The 18,400-nt window shown below is 43.3% G+C and overlaps 1 protein-coding gene across 1 annotated transcript in view; it reads left to right on the forward strand.

The window, feature by feature from the left end:
- ERO1A (endoplasmic reticulum oxidoreductase 1 alpha) overlaps nt 1-18,400 on the forward strand; it is an 86,944-nt gene extending 68,544 nt beyond the window's left edge. The window contains exons 12-16 of the mRNA XM_077463722.1: nt 852-1,098; nt 3,422-3,491; nt 4,637-4,723; nt 8,227-8,360; nt 11,326-18,400. Coding sequence (XP_077319848.1) covers nt 852-1,098; nt 3,422-3,491; nt 4,637-4,723; nt 8,227-8,360; nt 11,326-11,383 — 596 coding nt within the window. The 3' untranslated portion in view covers nt 11,384-18,400. The remainder of the gene's footprint in view (nt 1-851; nt 1,099-3,421; nt 3,492-4,636; nt 4,724-8,226; nt 8,361-11,325) is intronic.

Here is an 18,400-nt window from a genome sequence, read left to right on the forward strand (position 1 = left end):
AGCTCCAGGCAGGTAGTGTCGTGGTTGGAATTTGAACCAGCAACCCTTTTTACTGCTAGGTGAGAGTGCTAACCACTACACCACTGTGCCACCCACACACCCCTCGTGTTGGAGGTGTGGGTCGATAGACCGGACACATCTACACATATGGTGGGAATGTCAGTCTATTCAACCCCTTTGGTCGCAGGTTTTTACCATATACAGTAGTCTTTATGACTGACCCACTTTGCCTTCCCCACAAGTAGCTCTGCTATCCATGCTACCCGGCTCTTTAGCCTCCCAGAAACATACCTTGCTTTGTTTCTTCCTGTCGGCCGCCAGACAGATTATTCCCCTGTTTTGGAAAACCACCTCCAACACACTGAAGTGTGAAGTTCTATATTAACCCTTATTACTGACATCTAAATGTTATGTATAGCATTTGATTATGCTACCAACAATAAAAACATATTTGACTGTGAATAAGTGCCTGCTTTGTGGGGATCAGCAGACGGATTCCCCCGCTGAGCAGGTGGATTGCTAGCATCTGGCCCATGTGTAGGCCCCTTAATAGAGGAACGAAAATCTTTGTGCTGCTCTGGTTTCTCTATCTACGGTGCTGACAGATGACCAGTGGCTGAGACATCAGTGACCAAATGCCCAACTACTTTGTAACCTAATATGAAATGTGAGATGTTAAAACTATATATCTATCTCATTTTCAAAGGTGGATTGTCCCTTTTTTATAAGTGAACATGGTTAGATATCTGCTTTTTTCCAAGTTTGACTCTCTATAGATTTTACTACACTAACAGTTGTACGTGTGTGTTTTTTTTTTTTTTTCTTTTTTTTTTTTTTTCCTTACGTTGTAGACACCTGGATGAATAAAATCTGGGGACACAATGTGACCGAGTTTCAAAAACGCTTTGATGCCACAGAAACCCAAAACGAAGGTCCACGGCGACTAAAGAACCTGTACTTTTTATACCTAATTGAACTGAGAGCCATCTCCAAGGTCCTCCCTTTCTTTGAGCGACAATCTTTCCTACTATATACCGGAAATGAGACAAAAGACCTGGAGACAAAACGGCTTCTGATCGAACTTCTGCATGACGCCAAGTAAGACTCGTGGTCTTCATTGACATCTTTTTCAGAGCAGGGTCACAGAGCTCAGAACCTCATTTAAAGCAGCAAGAGAGCAAGTCTAGAGGTAGAAGAATGACCTATAATTCTGACCCTACTCCTCGCTTTGGCAGGCTTTCTCCACACTCTGCAGCTGGTCCATGGAAGCCTCTTCTCTTCGTCCCTCAAGCTGGCGTTCGCACTCAGATGTCATCAAGTTAAATGCAAGACCAGCAGTGCTGCGTTGTACTTGTCCTAAAGGCAGTCAGACCCCTGGCATATCAGAGAAGAGAAGAGGGCTGGAGCCTGCAAAAGCGAGTGCCTCTACCCCTAGACTTGAGATATTAATGGTGGTCTGTGGGTTTTTTTTTTTTTTATAACAAACCTGTTATACTTACCACCTCTGTGTAATGGTTTTGCACAGAGCAGCCCAGATCCTCCTCTTCATGGGTTCCTGCCGGTGCTTCTGGCCCTTCCCTCCTACCAAGTGCCCCCCCACCCAGGGCAAGCAGCTTGCAATGGGGCTCCCACACAGGCTCCCTGCAGGTCTGCATGTCCATTCACACACACAGCTGTGGCTGGGCCCTGCCCCCTCTCTCTCCTCATTAGCTCACTGGCTGTGTTTGCAAGAAACCCCGGAGAGCTGAATCTCTCTTGCACTTCACTGGAACCCTAATGGGGCTTGGATACGTTTTCGGGGGTGGGGGGGCTGCTACTACACAGATAAGGATTTTTACCTTCATGCATAGAATGCCTTTACAAATCTTTTAATGGGCTTTTAACTTTTTACAGTGGGCCCACCTGCCATTTTTACAATGACGAGTTCAACCTCCTCTGTAATGCTTACTTCAGTGATCCATTTCCACAGCAAGACATCATGACACTTGGCATCAGTTGCCCAGACTAAAGACCTACTGTGAGTTCAGGGCACCATCCATGAATGGGGGGCATCACTGCATCGCCCTTCATTTACAGTCTGCTGTGAGACCCTGCATTGTGTAACAGTTTCTCCATAAAGGCCTGCAGTATTTGGTGTAGCTAAACCCAAAAACAAAAATGTAATATATTGCATCATCCTGGGCTTAGGTGTGGTAGCTGCAATCCACTGTCCATTAATAGTGGAAATAGTGTTGGGTGAAATTATACTTTGTGGTTGTAAAGACTGAAGCTTTTTTTTTTTTTTATGCCTGCATGCAAAAAAAACACCTGTGCTGCTCCACCCACAGCCCCCCAATACTCCTCCTAAGCCCCCTCTCACTCCAGTAATGTGCAGGAGAGCCTCGGCTGTCCTAGGACTCTTCCTCTTATTGGCTAAGACAGCAGCGGGAGCCATTGCTGTCAATCATAGCCAGCGAGAAGAGAGGGGGAGCTGGGCCAAGCCACGGCTCTGTGTCTTATGGACGCAGTAGCGGGCATGCTTCAGAACCTCCATAGCAAGCAGCTTGCTATTGGGGGCAATGGTCAAGGGGGTGGAACCAGGAGCGCCAGCTTGGGAACCCGAGGGGAGGATCGGACTGCTGTGTGCCAAAACCACTTCATAGAGCTAGTAAGTATGACATGTTTGTTAGCTTTAATATCACTTTAAGACAGGGGTCTTCAAACTACGGCCCTCCAGTTGTTCAGGAACTACAATTCCCATCATGCCTAGTCACGTCTGTGAATGTCAGAGTTTTACAATGCCTCATGGGATGTGTAGTTTCACAACAGCTGGAGGGCCGTAGTTTGAGGATCCCTGCTTTAAGACCATGTTCACGCAAGTGTACTTAAGTGAAGGCTGTGTTTACTTACACAGGTATCACAAGTTTTCTATGCATCTGCATGCAGGCAGTCCTATTCATGATTGGGAGGCAACAGTTGCACAGACACAGCCGGTGGTTCCAATTTTCCATCCATGTGGGTGTGTGTCCCCAAATGCAGAAAGTGTGCATTTTGGGTACCTGCATCTGCATGGATTTCCTATGTCTGGGTCCCAATCCCAATTGAGATGAATGGAACTGCCAGCATGCAGATGCATGGAACATCTGTGCATCCCGTGCAGGCAAAGACTGCCTTCGCACAGGTGTGAATGTGGTCTTGGCATGAAGGTAGAATGTTGGCACATTATTTAATTTACAAAACTAGAACACCAGGATAAGGATCCTTATTTTCAGACTAGTGGCATTCATTTTTAGCCTCTGAGACTAATGAGATTTAAAAAATGGCAGTCCACATAGCTAAAATATCCTTATGTAAATTGAGCCTAGAGGCATCATCTACATTCCATTCCTTTTAAAAGTGACATTACTGGTCAAGTTGTTATTCTTTCTCTGTTATCTTTTAGAGATTTTCCCCTGCACTTCGATGAAAACTCACTTTTTGCCGGAGATAAGAAGCTAGCTGACCGCTTAAAGGTAACATACACAATACAAGTACTATTGGTGTCTGTGTGAGGATTAAGGCTTTCTGGATAGTGGGCTTTCTCTGATTTTGTGGAAAATTTGGGAGCAACTGATAAGATATAATTGGTGAAGCTTAAAGCGTAACTGAATTTGGATTTATTTTTATTTTTTTCCTAAATACTGATTGTCATGAAACTGTCCAGCACCCTTGGGTGCATCCGTCAAGATGTATAGCTTCTTCCGGTCTGGATCTAGGAACCAGGTATTATAGCTGAGCACCCAAGACTAGACAACACTAGCTCAGATGCAAACTGGAACTCACTTTATTGAAAATTCAAACAAAGTATACTGTATAGCCCTGAAGATCAGGTAGTACCTGATCACGTCACCCCAACAATGCAAATGGTAAACAGGAATATACTTAACATAGCTAAGGAACAGCCAACATGAACCTTAAGAGAAGTATAGGTTTGTTTTTTGTCTTTTTTTTTTTTTTTTTTCGCCTTTTTATACTTGAGTGGATGCAGCATGAGAGCGATGCTGCCTCTGCACTAAGAACTGAGCCATCGAACACCCCCAATGGCTCTGTTCTCACAGATCCCAGAGAGGAGAGCTGCTTACTCTCAATCAGCAGCTCTCCTCTCTGCTCCTCCATGCTCACTGGAGCGCTGAGCTGTGGAGGTGTGGGGAGCAGCCTTCTCAGTGGCTCGCTGTGCACCAACACTCCTCAGCCAACACGATGGCATGTGAGACGTCCTGCAAATGTGAGAAACTGCCCAAATATAGGTGTGCCAGGCTTGTAGCATCATACTCAAAAAGACTCGAGGCTGTAATTGGTGCCGGATGTTCTTCACCAAAGTATTGAGCAAAGCGATACTTCACGTACATGGGATTTTTTATTTTTTTTAATTAATAAATTTGCAAAGCTTTCACACAAATTTCTTCAAACACAATGTGGAAAAACCTGAGGAGCAGTGAATACTTTCCAGATGCAGCATAAATGATGGATGGCTTCCATCTATTGTGGGCTGTGCTGCAGCCAGGTCTGTTTATTGCTACTGATACTCAAAGCAGCTCTTTTCCTGTTTTATATATGTTATTTAGTGTTTGCTTTACACACTCACTGTGATTTAAAAAAATTTTTTTTTTATATATAGGAAGAATTCCGGCAGCACTTCAGGAATATCTCTAGAATAATGGACTGTGTTGGTTGCTTTAAATGTCGCCTTTGGGGAAAAGTGCAGGTAAGGAGCCTGGGAAATAACCAGCTAAAGGCCGCTCAAAACTTTTCTCGCTGGCCCTGCAAGAGACATTGTGGGTGTTCGAATTTTGTGATCACTGTGATTGGGTGTCAAATTTTTATGGTCGAAAGCCCATCCTGATGCCTCGAGATTGTCACTGTGGGGTTGACTGGAGAGTGCAAAATCTGGTGCAGCTATGCATTATAACAATCGGCTTCTAACTTCAGCTTGCTCAGTTAGTGTTTAACCCCAACATTTTTTTTTTAATTTTCTGGTCCCTTAACCACTGAACCCCCAAACATAATGTGTGTGTGTATATGTATAAAAATTCCTAACACCCTAGATCAGGGATCTGCAATTAGCAGACCTCCAGCTGTTGCAAGGCTACATGTCCCATCATGCCTCCGGGGTGTCATGCTTGTGGCTGTCAATCTTGCTATGCCTCATGGGACTTGTAGTTCTGCAACAGCTGGAGGTCCGCTAATTACATATCACTGCCATAGAGAATAAAATTACGGTTGTTGCAATACTTTCTGTCACACCGTAATTTGGGCAGCGGTCTTGCAAGTGCACTTTTTTTATTTATTTTTTTTTGGGGGGGGGGGGAATTGCACTTTTTTTAAAATTAAAAATTAGACAACAGTAAAGTTGGCCCAATATTATTATTTTTTATAGGTTATGCCGAGTAAATTGATACCCAACATGTCACGCTTCAAAATTGTGCCCGCTTGTGGAGTGGCGACAAACTTTTACCCTTTAAAAATCTCCGTAGGCGACAGTTAAAAAAAATTATACAGGTTGCACGTTTTTAAGTTAAAGGAGGTCTAGGGCTAGAATTATTGCTCTCGCTCTAACGATCGCGACAATGCCTCACATGTGTGGTTTGAACATATTTTTCATATGCCGGCGCTACTTGGTATGTGTCTGCGTCTGCATACGAGCTCGGCCGGATGGGGCACGTGTGTGTGTGTGTGTGTATATATATGTGTGTGTATATATATATGTGTGTGTGTGTGTGTGTGTGTGTATATATGTATATGTGTGTATATATATATATATAATCTCTATCTATCCTTAAAAAAAAAAAAAACCTCAGATCTCATATTTACGCTAAAATGCAATTAAAAATTAAATGTCTCCATGCCTGACAGGACCCGATAGCCTCCAGTGGCACCGGTAAGCAGTGGAAGGCACCGGAGCACAGCGGGAGGTGGGGGCCCTCTCCGGCCGCCAATTAAAAGTGATCGTGTGGCGAATCAGCCGCAGGGACCACTTATCTGAAAGCGGACCACCCGCTGAAGAAGTGGATACCAGGTGTTATGGCGGCTAGCTGCTGCCATAACGACGATACTCCCCTTTAAAGTAGTGACATGATCTCCCCAGCTGACGTCAGAGGGAGATCACAGCCCCTCCTGCAGAAGCCATCCATTGGATTTCTACAGTGGCCACGAATCATGTGACCGGCCTGGTCATGGTTGCAAATTGCTATTTACAGGGCTTATTTTTTATAAAAGACTACTGCAGTGTGTTCTACCAGGCTCTAATAGAGGGTCTGGCAGTGTTTTGTATTTTGTGGGTTAACAAACACTTTAAGCTTTGACAGTAAAGTCTGGAAGCTGATTGGTTTCTATGCAGAGCTGCACCAGATTTTGCACTCTCCAGTTTTAGTAAATCAACCCCAACGTGACTGTGAGCTGATCAGCATCACGAAGACCCCTTTCACACTGGGGCGATTTTCAAGTGTTTTAGCGCTAAAAATAGCACCTGTAAAGCTCCTCTCAAGCCACCCCAGTGGGAAAGCCTGAGTGCTTTCACTGTGGAGCGGTGTGCTTGCAGGATGGGAAAAAAGTCATGCAAGTAGCATATTTGGGGCGGTGCGGGAGCGCTGTATGCACTGCTCCCAAAACACCCTGCCCAATTAAATGAATGGGCAGCGCTGCCGAAGTGCCTGCAAAGCGTTTCTGCAGCACTACAACATGGGCGCTATTAACCCTTTCTTTGGCTATTAGCGGGGGTTAAAAGTGCCCCGCTAGTGGCTGAAAACCACCGCTTTAACAGCGGTAAAGTGTCACTTTACTGCTAACGCCTGCACTGTTCCAGTGTGAAAGGGGTCTAAAGCGGCAAAATTAAGAGATTTTCCCAGAAAGGGACATTTTGTCCCTTTTCCCCTTCCCCTCTCTTATCCAAAACTTCACATAAAGTTTTTTGTTTGGCATTTTGTATTTGGATCGCTGTTCCATGAACACACACAGTGGGTATAGAAAAGAATCGCCCTCCCCTTTAAAATCATATTTTGTTGCTTTGCAGTCTGAGATGCAGACTTTTTTTTTATTTTTTATTTATTTTTTTATCCAGCTGTATTTACATCCAAGTGAAAGATACATATAACTCCAACATGTCAGACAAAAATATAAAACATTATTTACAGAATCGCTGATTTGGAAAAAGTTGAGACTGTAAAAGTTGGTCTTTTTTTTTTTTTTTTTTTTTTTTTTTTTTTTTTTATACCTATGATGTATGATCCAATCCTCACCCAATAGTGGTTGATCTCATGGTGTCTTCTGCTGACATTGTAATTTAAAATGGTTTGGAAAGCATTCTTTCATGTTTGGACATTTGATGGTTACCTTGTACAAATATAAAGGTCAGCTGCAGTAACCAACCACATCCTTCCTTTCTTACTAGCTGTAGAAAAATAACAGATGGGTACTTTGTTGTTTGCTAGACAACGCACAAACCTTTCTGAGTTTGCCCCTTTTTATAACTGATTAACACTTGCATTGTAGTAACACTGAAATGTTGCATGCCTTGCTTTGTTGCAGTGCCATTCAATTTTAATAACACCCCGACACACTAAGGAGGCGCACTACCTTTGCAACAGCCTGCATTGCCAGAAATCTTTCCTGTCAAATCTTTGGCACGTTGGCAGCCTATTCATTTCAATGGGCTGCCTTTTAACATTTCAAAATGGAGCGCATTACAGTCCAACATGCCAATTATCAGACATGCGTTATTTTTCTGTCAATGTGCCATAACGCTCCCATGTGAAGTGCCTTAAGTGTGTTGGGGTCCCTACCATGCATTGTAGGGAGTGAGTTTGGGGTGTAGGAACATGACTGGCCTGCATAGAGTCCTGACCTCAACCTGATAGAACACCTTTGGGATGCATTGGAGTGAAGACTGCGAGCCAGGCCTTCTTGACCAACATCAGTGCCTGACCTCACAAATGCGTTTCTGGAAGAATGGTCAAGCATTCCCATAGATACACTCCTAAACCTTGTGGACAGCCTTCCCAGAAGAGCTGAAGCTGCTATAGCTGCAAAGAGTGGGCCAACTCAATATTGGACCCTACAGACTAAGACTGGGATACCATTAATATTCATTTGTGTATAAAGGCAGGTGTCACAATACTTTTGGTAATGTGTAATATATATATTCTAGATTTATTATTTTTATAATCTATCGCTGTATAACCTGTAGTTGTCATTGTATCTCATCTCATGCAGACTCAGGGATTAGGAACGGCACTGAAAATTCTGTTTTCTGAAAAACAAATTGAGAGAATGCCAGAAATTGGGCCGTACTATGGCTTCCATTTAAAGCGCCAAGAAATTGTGGCTCTTCTCAACGCATTTGGAAGGTCAGTACATGTAAATAGTTTACACTGGGGGTTTTTTTTTTTTTTTTTTTTTTTTTTTTTTACGAAGGGCAAATCCACTTTGCACTGCAAGTGCACTTGGAAGTGCAGTCGTTCTAAATCTAAGGGGTAGATCTGAAATGAGGGGAAGCTCTGCTGATTTTTATCATCCTATCATTTGCAAGCTAAAATGCTGTTTTTTTTTTTTTTGTTTTGTTTTTTTTTGTTACTTGCATGTCCCCCTCGGATCAACAGCGACTGCACTTTCAGTGCAAAGTGGATTTTCCTTTAGTAAATAACCCCCTTTGTCTTGGTTTTTTCCTCCTTTATGATGTATAGGATGGGGAGACTCCAGGGAAGGGACATTACTGCCGTTTTCGGTCTGAAACTGAGCACTTCAGTGGAAAACCTGAAATCTTCAATAATTGTTTTTTTGTTTTTGGCTTGATGTAAAGTGAACCTGTTGCGATGGCACTATGCACAGGGCTTTCCACTTATACAAAATTCAGTTTTTATAACAAGCTTTTACAAAGTATTTGCAGAGCTGTCCGCAAGCTTTGAAGCCCTTTAAGCACTCTTCAGCTCCACTTTAAACTGCTAGCAGGCTTCAGTAAATTTCAGTGCTACATGAAGCTTGTAGAAGGTCTGCTAGCAGCTTAACATGACAGTCCGCATTTGTGTTTAATGTTTTCAAAGGGGATCTAAAGCATTCTCTAAGGTTTCATTTACACTTGCTGATCACCATCACTAATGCTACGTTCACACTTGTGCGTTGGTGATCCACGATGGATCTCCTTTCACAGAGCAGGGTATGAAGGGCTGACTGACATTCAGAAGGCAATGCTGCTGCCCCTTGGGCTCCATTCACACTTGTACAACTCCAGAGTTGTGCTGACTTTGGCGTGCACCTTTTGGATTGGTGCAACTTGGATACAACTTTGGCTTTGCCCAGTGATAAAGGGCAATTGTTGCACGCAAGTTGCATTGTATAACATTCAGGTACGATCTTTATGCAACTTCTGAGGTGGGGTTCACACTGGTCAGATATGAAAGTACCATGACTTCCGATCTGACTTTGCCCTGCAACATCGGTCAGACTTGAACAGGATCCGACTTGAGATCAGTGCAATTTGGGTCTGGTATGGATTTGATTTTTTTTTTTTTCCAATACATTTTGCAGTGCTAACATTGCCTCTGAGCAGAAGTTGCATGTCATTGGATCAGTTAAGATGCTGATCCGACTTGGATATGACTTCAGTGTTATTCAATGGCCTGAAATCAGACCAAACTCAGACCAAATTAGCGCAGGAACCATTTCCAAAGCCAGACCGACACAAATCAGACCAGTTAGGACGGTTCTCATAAGGAATTGTTGTTTTATACACATTATGCGAAGTGCTCTCAAAGCTGGGACCGTATGTCGCACTAGTGTGAACCAGGCCTGAGGGTTTACGTTGAAGTCTATCGCCCTCATGTTGCATGAAAGCTGGACCAAAGTAGCGCAGGAAATACTTTGAAGTTGCTGCATTTAAGTCGTGCATATATGAATGGTTATCACTGAAAAACGTGGAACGGCTTGTCATGCAACTTTATATCCAAAGTTGCATGACAAGTCGCACAAGCGTAAATGGACCTTTTAAAATGCCGTTTTTTTGAACAGCCTGGAATCTTGCAACTCTGGGCTCGGTTCGCGCTGCCGCAACTTGGGATGCGACATGTGAAATTCCATTTTAGGCAACGAGAGCTGTCTTGGCACCACTGAAGTTGCTCTGACTTTAAAAACGGTTCTTGTACTACTTCAAGTCAACTTCTATCAAACTTGTGCCCATAGACTTTAATTGAAGTTGCCTCCAAGTCTGATCCATTTCTTAATCAATGTGATATTTTTGATCCGGCATTACAGGAAGATTACACAGGCATTCCCTGAAGTCACTTCAAAGTCTCCTGTCAAAGTCGCACTGTAAGTCGCACGAATTTCAGGTCACGGCAGTGTGAACCAAGCCTAGCTGTGAGCCTAGGGTTTGTCTCTGGTTGTCTATGGTTGCGATGTGACCTGATTCAGTTGAATAGGTGGCTTTTGGCGATTGTACTGCGTTTGCTGTCAAGCATGACAGGAGGGACACCTGTTATTCATTGGCTCTCTGCTTTGCCTCTCCAGTGCTCACTGGGCTGTGGAGGGGACAGGAGCGGCTGGCTCAGGATTTTATCAGCTCAATTAGCCAGCTGCAAGTCAGGCTTCTGGGTAGATCCTGACCATATGGTTGGGATCTTTCCAGAGCCTGGACAGGCTTGAATGATGCAGGAACTGCACTCCTGTGATCCATAGAAGTATAGTCAATAGTTTTGACTGTACTTCTCCTTTTAAGGCTTCAACAAAGCTGCTCAAAGCTTGCAGAAAGCTCTTGAAATGCTTGGCAAAAGCTTGCTGTACACACTGCTTTTTATACATTCAAAGATCGATGTGTACTAGACCTGATAGTACAGTTATGTTAGAACCAAGCAAGTATGGGGCTGTATTTTGCTCTATTACAGAAACTCAATGGGCATAGTGGCAGTGACTCTTGAAACCATAAATGTTTTGAAACAATGGGGTTGATTTACTAAAGACAAACACGCGGTGCACTCTGCAAACATACAGTTGCACTCTGTAAGAGCAGTTGCTGCTCCAGTGCTTAGTAAATGAGCAGAAGCTCTGCTGACTTCTATCATCCAATCGTGTGCAAGCAAAAATGTTGTTTTTTTTATTATTTATTCTCCTTGCACGTGACTGGTTATTCTTTGAAAAGTGAAGCTTTACCTCGTTTACTAAGCTCTGGAGTGATTGCACTTGCAGAGTGCAACTGCACTTTGAAAAGTGCAGTCTGTGTTTTTTTTTTTTTTTTTTTTTTTTTTTTTTTTTCATGAGGCTGATGGGTTTACCTTGATGCAAGCTCCCAAACGTCAACCCTTTTCCACTTCCTTCCTGCAGGATTTCTACGAGTGTCAAAGAGCTGGAAAACTTTAAAAGACTTCTGGACAACGTGTGACAGCGGAGGGACAAGGACTCAGAAGCAGGGAAATTTTGCACTATGGTGGCCCATACTTGTTTGACAAGAACATCCTTGGTCAAAATCTGAGAATCTCCATTCTCACTGTGAAAACTGGTCCTTGGAGGACTTTCCTGTGTATATTGTAAAATAAATACGCTTAAGATTTTTCTATTTACCGTGACTTGTAACTGCACTTCTATCAGACAACCTGATGAAGCTCTGATCACCTTTTTTATAAGGGGATAATTTTTTTTTTTTTTTTTTTTTTTTTTTTCCTATCCCTAAATAACGAGCATCTGTTTCACCTGCCTTGACCATTTCTGTCCAGTGACCGCTTTGTGTATCTGCCTCACCTTGTCATATTTTGCTGCCTTCTATACCCTAACCATGTATTTCTCTTTTGATAGCAGGTGTGTTGGTGCAGCAGAGCGGGCATGGAAGGGTAGACTTCTTTTTTATTATTATTTAAAAAAAAAGAAAAGAATTGCATTTTTGAGAATCAAACCCTTTCCCTGAGTTGGATGATCTTTTTGTTAAAACTAATGATTTAAATCATGGACAGGTCATAAGATCATGACCTAATAGTAGTCCTCTCTCAAAAAGAAGCCCTTTATTTGCAGGGGGTTGTGGAAGTGGTACTTCAATCAAAACTTTTTTTTTTTTTCTATCTTAGAGGGGGTGGAAAGAAAATACTTGTTGCGTCGTTCGTTTTTTTTTTTTTCTTTCCTGTCTGTGTCCCTCCTAAACTAAACGCATACAAGACCACTATGCGTTCCCTGTTATTAAATTGAAGAAATTGTAGTTGTCAGTCTTTAATCCCCCCCCCCCCCCAACTATGGCGATTAAAAAAAAAACAAAAAAAAAAAATAGACCAAAGGAAAAAAAAGCTATGTGTATGAAGCTTAATAACTCAACCTTTAATTTTATATGTGCTTCCCTAAAAAGGACTCAAAGTAGGGCTTGTTCACATCATACATGCATGAAAACTGATGGGAAAACCACACAGATGTCACTTAAATGCATGAAAAATGATGTGAAATCTGCATGGCTATACCATCAGTTTTCATGCATGTATGATGTGAAGAAGCCCTACTTTCTGAGTCCTTTTTAAGGAGACTCATACAAATTACGCTTGAGTTTTTGAGCTTCATATACATTACTTTTTTTTTTTTTTTTGGTCTATTTTATTTTATTTTTTTATGTTTATGAAGCCCAATAACTCAAGCTTAATTTGTATGTGCCTCCCTAAAAATTACTCAAACAGTAGGGCTTGTTCACATCATACATGCATGAAAACTAATGGCAGAGACATCGCGTCTTCATGATCGTCAGTTGTGTTCCCGGTTTACACCAATGTTGATGTCATGTGAATTTTTTTTTTTTTCCATTTGTAAAAACTGCATACACATGGCACATTCCTGCACAGAAAAAAATCTGCATGTTGTGGTGTGAACAGGGCACATAGAGAACTATTGTTTTTCTGTTGAGCCCTTGCAGAACAAATGCAGAAAAAATTACGTCTCTGCACCATGGTGTGAACCAGGCCTTAGACAAAATTTATTTAAAGTAACTTATACTGTATATAGATATTCTAAAAATGACAGTTGAATTGTCCCTGGTGGGAAAAATCTATATAACTGGGACACAGACAGCAATAAAGCTTGACAGATCACTATTCTCTGGTCTGCCCTGTCCAAAATGGTAAAAATATTAAAATGTTTTGGTTGGAGTTACACTTTAAGGACCTTTCTACCTAATGACCAGCCCAGATGGCCTGTCCCGTGGTTGTTCACTATTGAGTACACCCCCATGTACCTTTTGGTATCTGTTTTGAATGCTAGTCTGCTGCTGGTGCTCAGCCATACACTGATGCTCATTTGGCCTCTGGTGCCTATGGAAACTTATAGGAGGGCAGGCAGGTCCTCTGATTGTATGGGGTCCTGATGACTGGCATGACTCAACAAGCCCGGTTGCCTTCAGTTAACAAGGCACAACCCAAATTTCCCAAGGTAAGGCCATGTTCTCACGTGTTGGGCCTGCTGGTGACGCTCGGACTGTAATGTTGAAAATTGAATATAACTCTTCCACACTCCTTTCTGCATTGTAACATCTGCTAATAAGTGTGTGGTTTGCTATGAGAAGGCTCTGTTGCACGAAGCTGCGCCTGCACTTTTTAGGGTAAAAAAAAAAAACACGAGCACTGTTGGTAGGCGGTCACTAGATGGTGCTAGAGCACAATTAATGAGCTTCCCTGGATGGACTGATATATGTTGCTATACAAATAGTTCATGAAATAAGGAATATATCCACGGGGTCCATAAAAGTTTATTGAGCCCTGCAAGAGACGTTTTATGGTCTTTGAATTTTGTGATTGGTTGTCAAATTTTTATGATTGAAAGCCCATCCTACTGGCTCTGGATTGTCACTGTGGGGTTCATTTACTAAAACTGGAGAGTGCAAACTCTGGTGCAGCTGTTCATGGTAACAATAGGCTTCTAACTTCAGCTTGTTCAGTTAAACCCCTTTCACACCGAGGGTGGATTGCAGGCGCTATAGAGTTTTATAAATAGCGCCTGCAATCCGCCCTCAAACTGCTGCACCATTGTCTCCAGTGTGAAAGCCCGAGGGCTTTCACACTGGAGCGGTGCGCTGGCAGGACGTCGGGAAAAGTCCTGCCAGCAGCTTCTTTGGAGTGGTGGAGCGCCGCAAATCCGATGGTAAAATGCCGCTAAAAATAGCAATGTTTTACCGCCAAAGCTATGGGCGCGGCAGTGTGAAAGCCCTCTTAAGCTTTGACAGTCTGGAAGCTGATTTATATGCACAGCTGCACCAGAGTTTGCACTCTACTGTTTTAGTAAATCAACCCCAATGTGACTGGGAGCTGTTGGTGACAGTGTAGTCACAGCTATATAAATAGTTGAAATAAGTATCCACAGGGTCCGTAAAGGTTTATTGAGCACATGAGGACAAATGAGATGGCTCTTTGAAATAAATGATGCTCATGCTTTTCACAATCTTGCCACTTTCTCAGGACTTTAACCACTTCCGGACTGCCGCCCCTGATATACGTCCTAAATTTGAAGATGGATATCGTTTTTATGGCAGCAGCTAGCTGCCATAACACCAGTCTCCTCTTCTACAGTCCATTTTCCAATAATAGTAGTCTCTGGCGGATTCGCCGCAAGATGACTTTTATCAGTGGCGGCCCCCTCAAACACCAAAAATGGGGCATAATTCATGCAAATGGCACCAACAATGGGGCACTATTCCTCCCCCTGATATCAAAGATGGCGTGCACTGTTTATGCCCACTGATGCCTGCAAATGTTTGTTTCTATTTAGGCTGGCCATAGTCTGCCCCCCCCCCCCCCCCCCCTTTACAGACTGAAGGACCATAAACTGGCCCTTTGTTTAGAAAGTTTGGAGACCCCTGATATAGTGTATATCTGTCCTACCTGAGCTCTTTAACTGTGCTCTAGCACCATCTAGTGACCACCTACCAACAGCGCTGGTAGGTGATCACTCCTGGGAGTTTTTGTATAAGCAGTGAGGTCAAGTTGGCTGGATTTGAAATGTGTTTTTGTTTTCCCTAAGGCTGTAGCACCTGAATAGTTTTAATTTACTTTTCAGGGTCATAGTGCATCTCCATTACAAAAGGTTGACACAAGGACTGCCTTTTATCCATTGCCAATCATATTTCCTTATTGTAGTGTGAGAATGACACGGGTACTCTGGCCACAGATGGCCCCCCTTCTGGAGATTTTCAGAGCTCATGCTTTTTGTCACCTTGTCAGGACGTTGCTCCTACTGCTTTTATCAGAATATTTATTACCTTACCTGCATCTGCCTTCAACATATAGTTGAAGTGTCTTTACTTGAAATATAGTTGTTGGCAAAAAAAACAAAAAAATTCAGTGCATCTCAGCGGTACATGCACATGTCCTCCATGCTTTATCCCTTGAAAGGTCCTGCAAGTACAGAAAAATACTTGTTAATCTGCAGAAAATCCAGTGTGCCTCTTAACTGTGTTTCAGATGACCACTGTGTCTCTGCTGCACTGAAATTCCAAGCAGCATTGTCAGCCCTGCCTGAGCTCTCCCTTGCTGGACTTCTCCAGTTCCCCAATATCCTTTTTGAGAACTTGTGCCCAAAACTGAACTGCATATTCCAGATGAGGTCTTACTAATGATTTGAACAGGGGCAAAATTATCTCTCGCTGGAGTCCTTAATACAGGAAAGGACTTTGCTCGCTTTGGAATCCGCAGCTTGGCATTGCATGCTATTATTGAGCTTATGATCTACCGAAATCCCCAGATCCTTCTCCACTATGGATCCCCCCCCCCTAGTATGCATGATGCATGCATATTCTTAGCCCCTAAGTGCATAACTTTACATTTATTAATATTAAACCTCACCTGCCATATAGTCTCCCAATTAGACAGAGCATTGACATATGGTGGAGGTGTTCTAGATTCCGGCACTGGAGAACTGGGCAGAGCTGGCAACCCCAATTGGAATTTCAGTGCAGCAGAGGCAGGGCTATCGGGTCACTAGAGGAAGTTAGGGTTTCTGGCAGGATTAATCGGTATCTTTTTGTACTTGAAAAACGACAAACATGGGGAAATTTGGACAGTAAGATGGTAGTATTTTTTTTTTTTTTCTTGCCTAGACTTGGATATCATACACACTATTGGTAAATCTGAAGACAATCTGCAGAAAAACTAAAACATGTAGTGCAAGGTCCTGCCTGATTGCATACAAATTTCAGCTCTTAAGGTTTGACCTCATATTATATGGTTTTGGTAAATCTGAAGACAAAAATCTGCAGTATGGGGTCTTATAAACTTATTTAAGAAGGGGGGGGGGCTGTTCAGCAATTTCAAATCCTTATCTCAATAATGTCTGCTTAAGGTCCATTTCACACCGACGGACCAAACAGGGTCGTCTGTCAGTCTTTCGATTGGACCACCCATTGCTCTCTATGGAGCAGCAATGTGTCCGCTGACATCCGATCTGATCCTGTCCACTAAAAACAGATGGGGATCCATTCCCCATCCATCCAGAAGATTGGATGATAACTGGCATGCAGTCTGTTTCCATCTGACAGCCCATAGAGGACCTCAGGCTGTGTCCGTGTCCACTCAGCAACAGCAGAGCAGACATGGACCTGTCACCCGCCTGCTCAGCGGAGAGCAGGTGGACCTGCTGGCGGACTCCACTGATGAGAAAGGGGCCTTAGGCTGTGAGCCATATCTGTAATCGGGTAAAGTTGGAGATGTTTCTATAGGTATCCCTACATCAGAGTATATCTGTACCAGCATCTGTCCTAGCAACCAGCTCACTGCTGATCTCCTATAAGGAATCGGACCTCAGATAGCCCTTGGTTCTACAAGGAAGGTTAACACAGACGAAGCCCGCTGTCAGCTGATGTTGCAGAGCTGGGCAAGATCACGACTATAAGGCCATGATCCACCCACGTGCCAGGACTGGCACTCCTGTGACTAGTTTTCAGCAGACAGCGGGCTGCAGCTGATGTTACAGAGCTGGGCAAGATCATGACCATAAGGTCATGATCCACCCACATGCCAGGACCAGCACTCGGCTCAGCCTCTCAGCGAGCCTCTCCTGCCACAGCCCAGTGCTCCTGTGAATTACTGGGGCAAAGCAGAGAGCTGGTGACTGACCGTTACCAGCTCTTTGCTCTGGGAGCTCTGAGAACCAGGTGTTCGGCGGTGTTTGATCGCTTGACTCTCAGTGTTAGAGCCAGCAGGTATGATTAAAAAAAAAAAAAAAAAAAAAAAGATTCCCATGCTTCTCAACTTTTTGGAGAACGTAGCTCATTAAAAGCAGGCCTTTCGCTTCTCCAGGAACTTGCAGCGTGAGCTATTGTGGGCTTGGAATGCTTAGTGTGGGATAGGGTGCCATTAGTATACTCCATGGTGTACAAGAAGTTCACTATAAAGAGACCCTGTTGCTAAAAAGTCACTTGTACTCCAAGGGCTCTTTGTAAAAGAACAGGCTATATCACAGCTGGCTGACAACACTGCTGCTAATTGTGAGTCGGTGGCTTAGTGGTGTCTGCTTTCACTAAGAAGTGCTGCTTTTACACCGGGGCGGGGGTGCGTTGGCAGCGCTTTTCAGCTGCTACTGGCCGAAGAAAAGGTTAAAATCGTCCGTGTTGCGGCTTTGCAGGCGCTTTGGCAGCGCTGCCCATACATTTCAATGGGCAGGGCATTTCGGGAGCGCTGTAAACACAGCCCTCACCGTACTGTGTGGGAATCGCAAGGCTGGCTGAACACAATATTTTGGCAGGTAAATCAGGTCACGTAGACATATTTAATGATTTGGTGAAAATTCTGCTTAACGCTCTTATGCCGCGTTGCACATGACCGGACTTTCTAGCAGACTAGGTCCGATGGTCTTCCCGATGGCCTTTCCACGGAGTTCCGACAGACCTTCCAATCAAACGGACTTGCCCACACACGAACGGACTAAGTCCGTTAATTTTGAACACGATGACGTACGACTGGACTAAAAAAGGAAGTTCAATAGCAAGTAGCCAATGGCTTCCCTTGCCTTGTATTTGGTCCATCTGACAAGCATACAGACTAACGGTTTTGCCAATAGGTATTGCGTCTGTCGGACAGATTTGAAACGTTCTATTTTGAGGTCCATCTAATTAGTTTTTCACATATAAAAAATAAAAAAATCGTATTAGCCCACACACGATCAAATTGTCTGACGGACTAATTCTGTCGGACCTAGTCTGCCGGAAAGTCCGGTCATGTGTACACGGCATTAGAAAACCTGCTTAGGTCACGGCTGTTTTAATATTGCATCATAACAATATATTGTTTCATAAACCAGGTAAACTTTGTATTTCCCAAGAATGTTTTGGGGTGAGATTAGGGGGTATTGAATGCTCCTGTTACTCAGGGACCATTGACTATTCTGATGTGTATAATTTTGTATTTGTTGCAGAGCAGCTGGTTCAATAAATAGGACTTGGAAAGTA

The sequence above is a fragment of the Lithobates pipiens genome, unplaced genomic scaffold (genome assembly GCF_037356315.1).
Source record: "Lithobates pipiens isolate NorthernLeopardFrog02 unplaced genomic scaffold, aLitPip1_a1.2 Scaffold_30, whole genome shotgun sequence".
In the NCBI taxonomy this organism is placed as follows: Eukaryota; Metazoa; Chordata; class Amphibia; order Anura; family Ranidae; genus Lithobates; species Lithobates pipiens.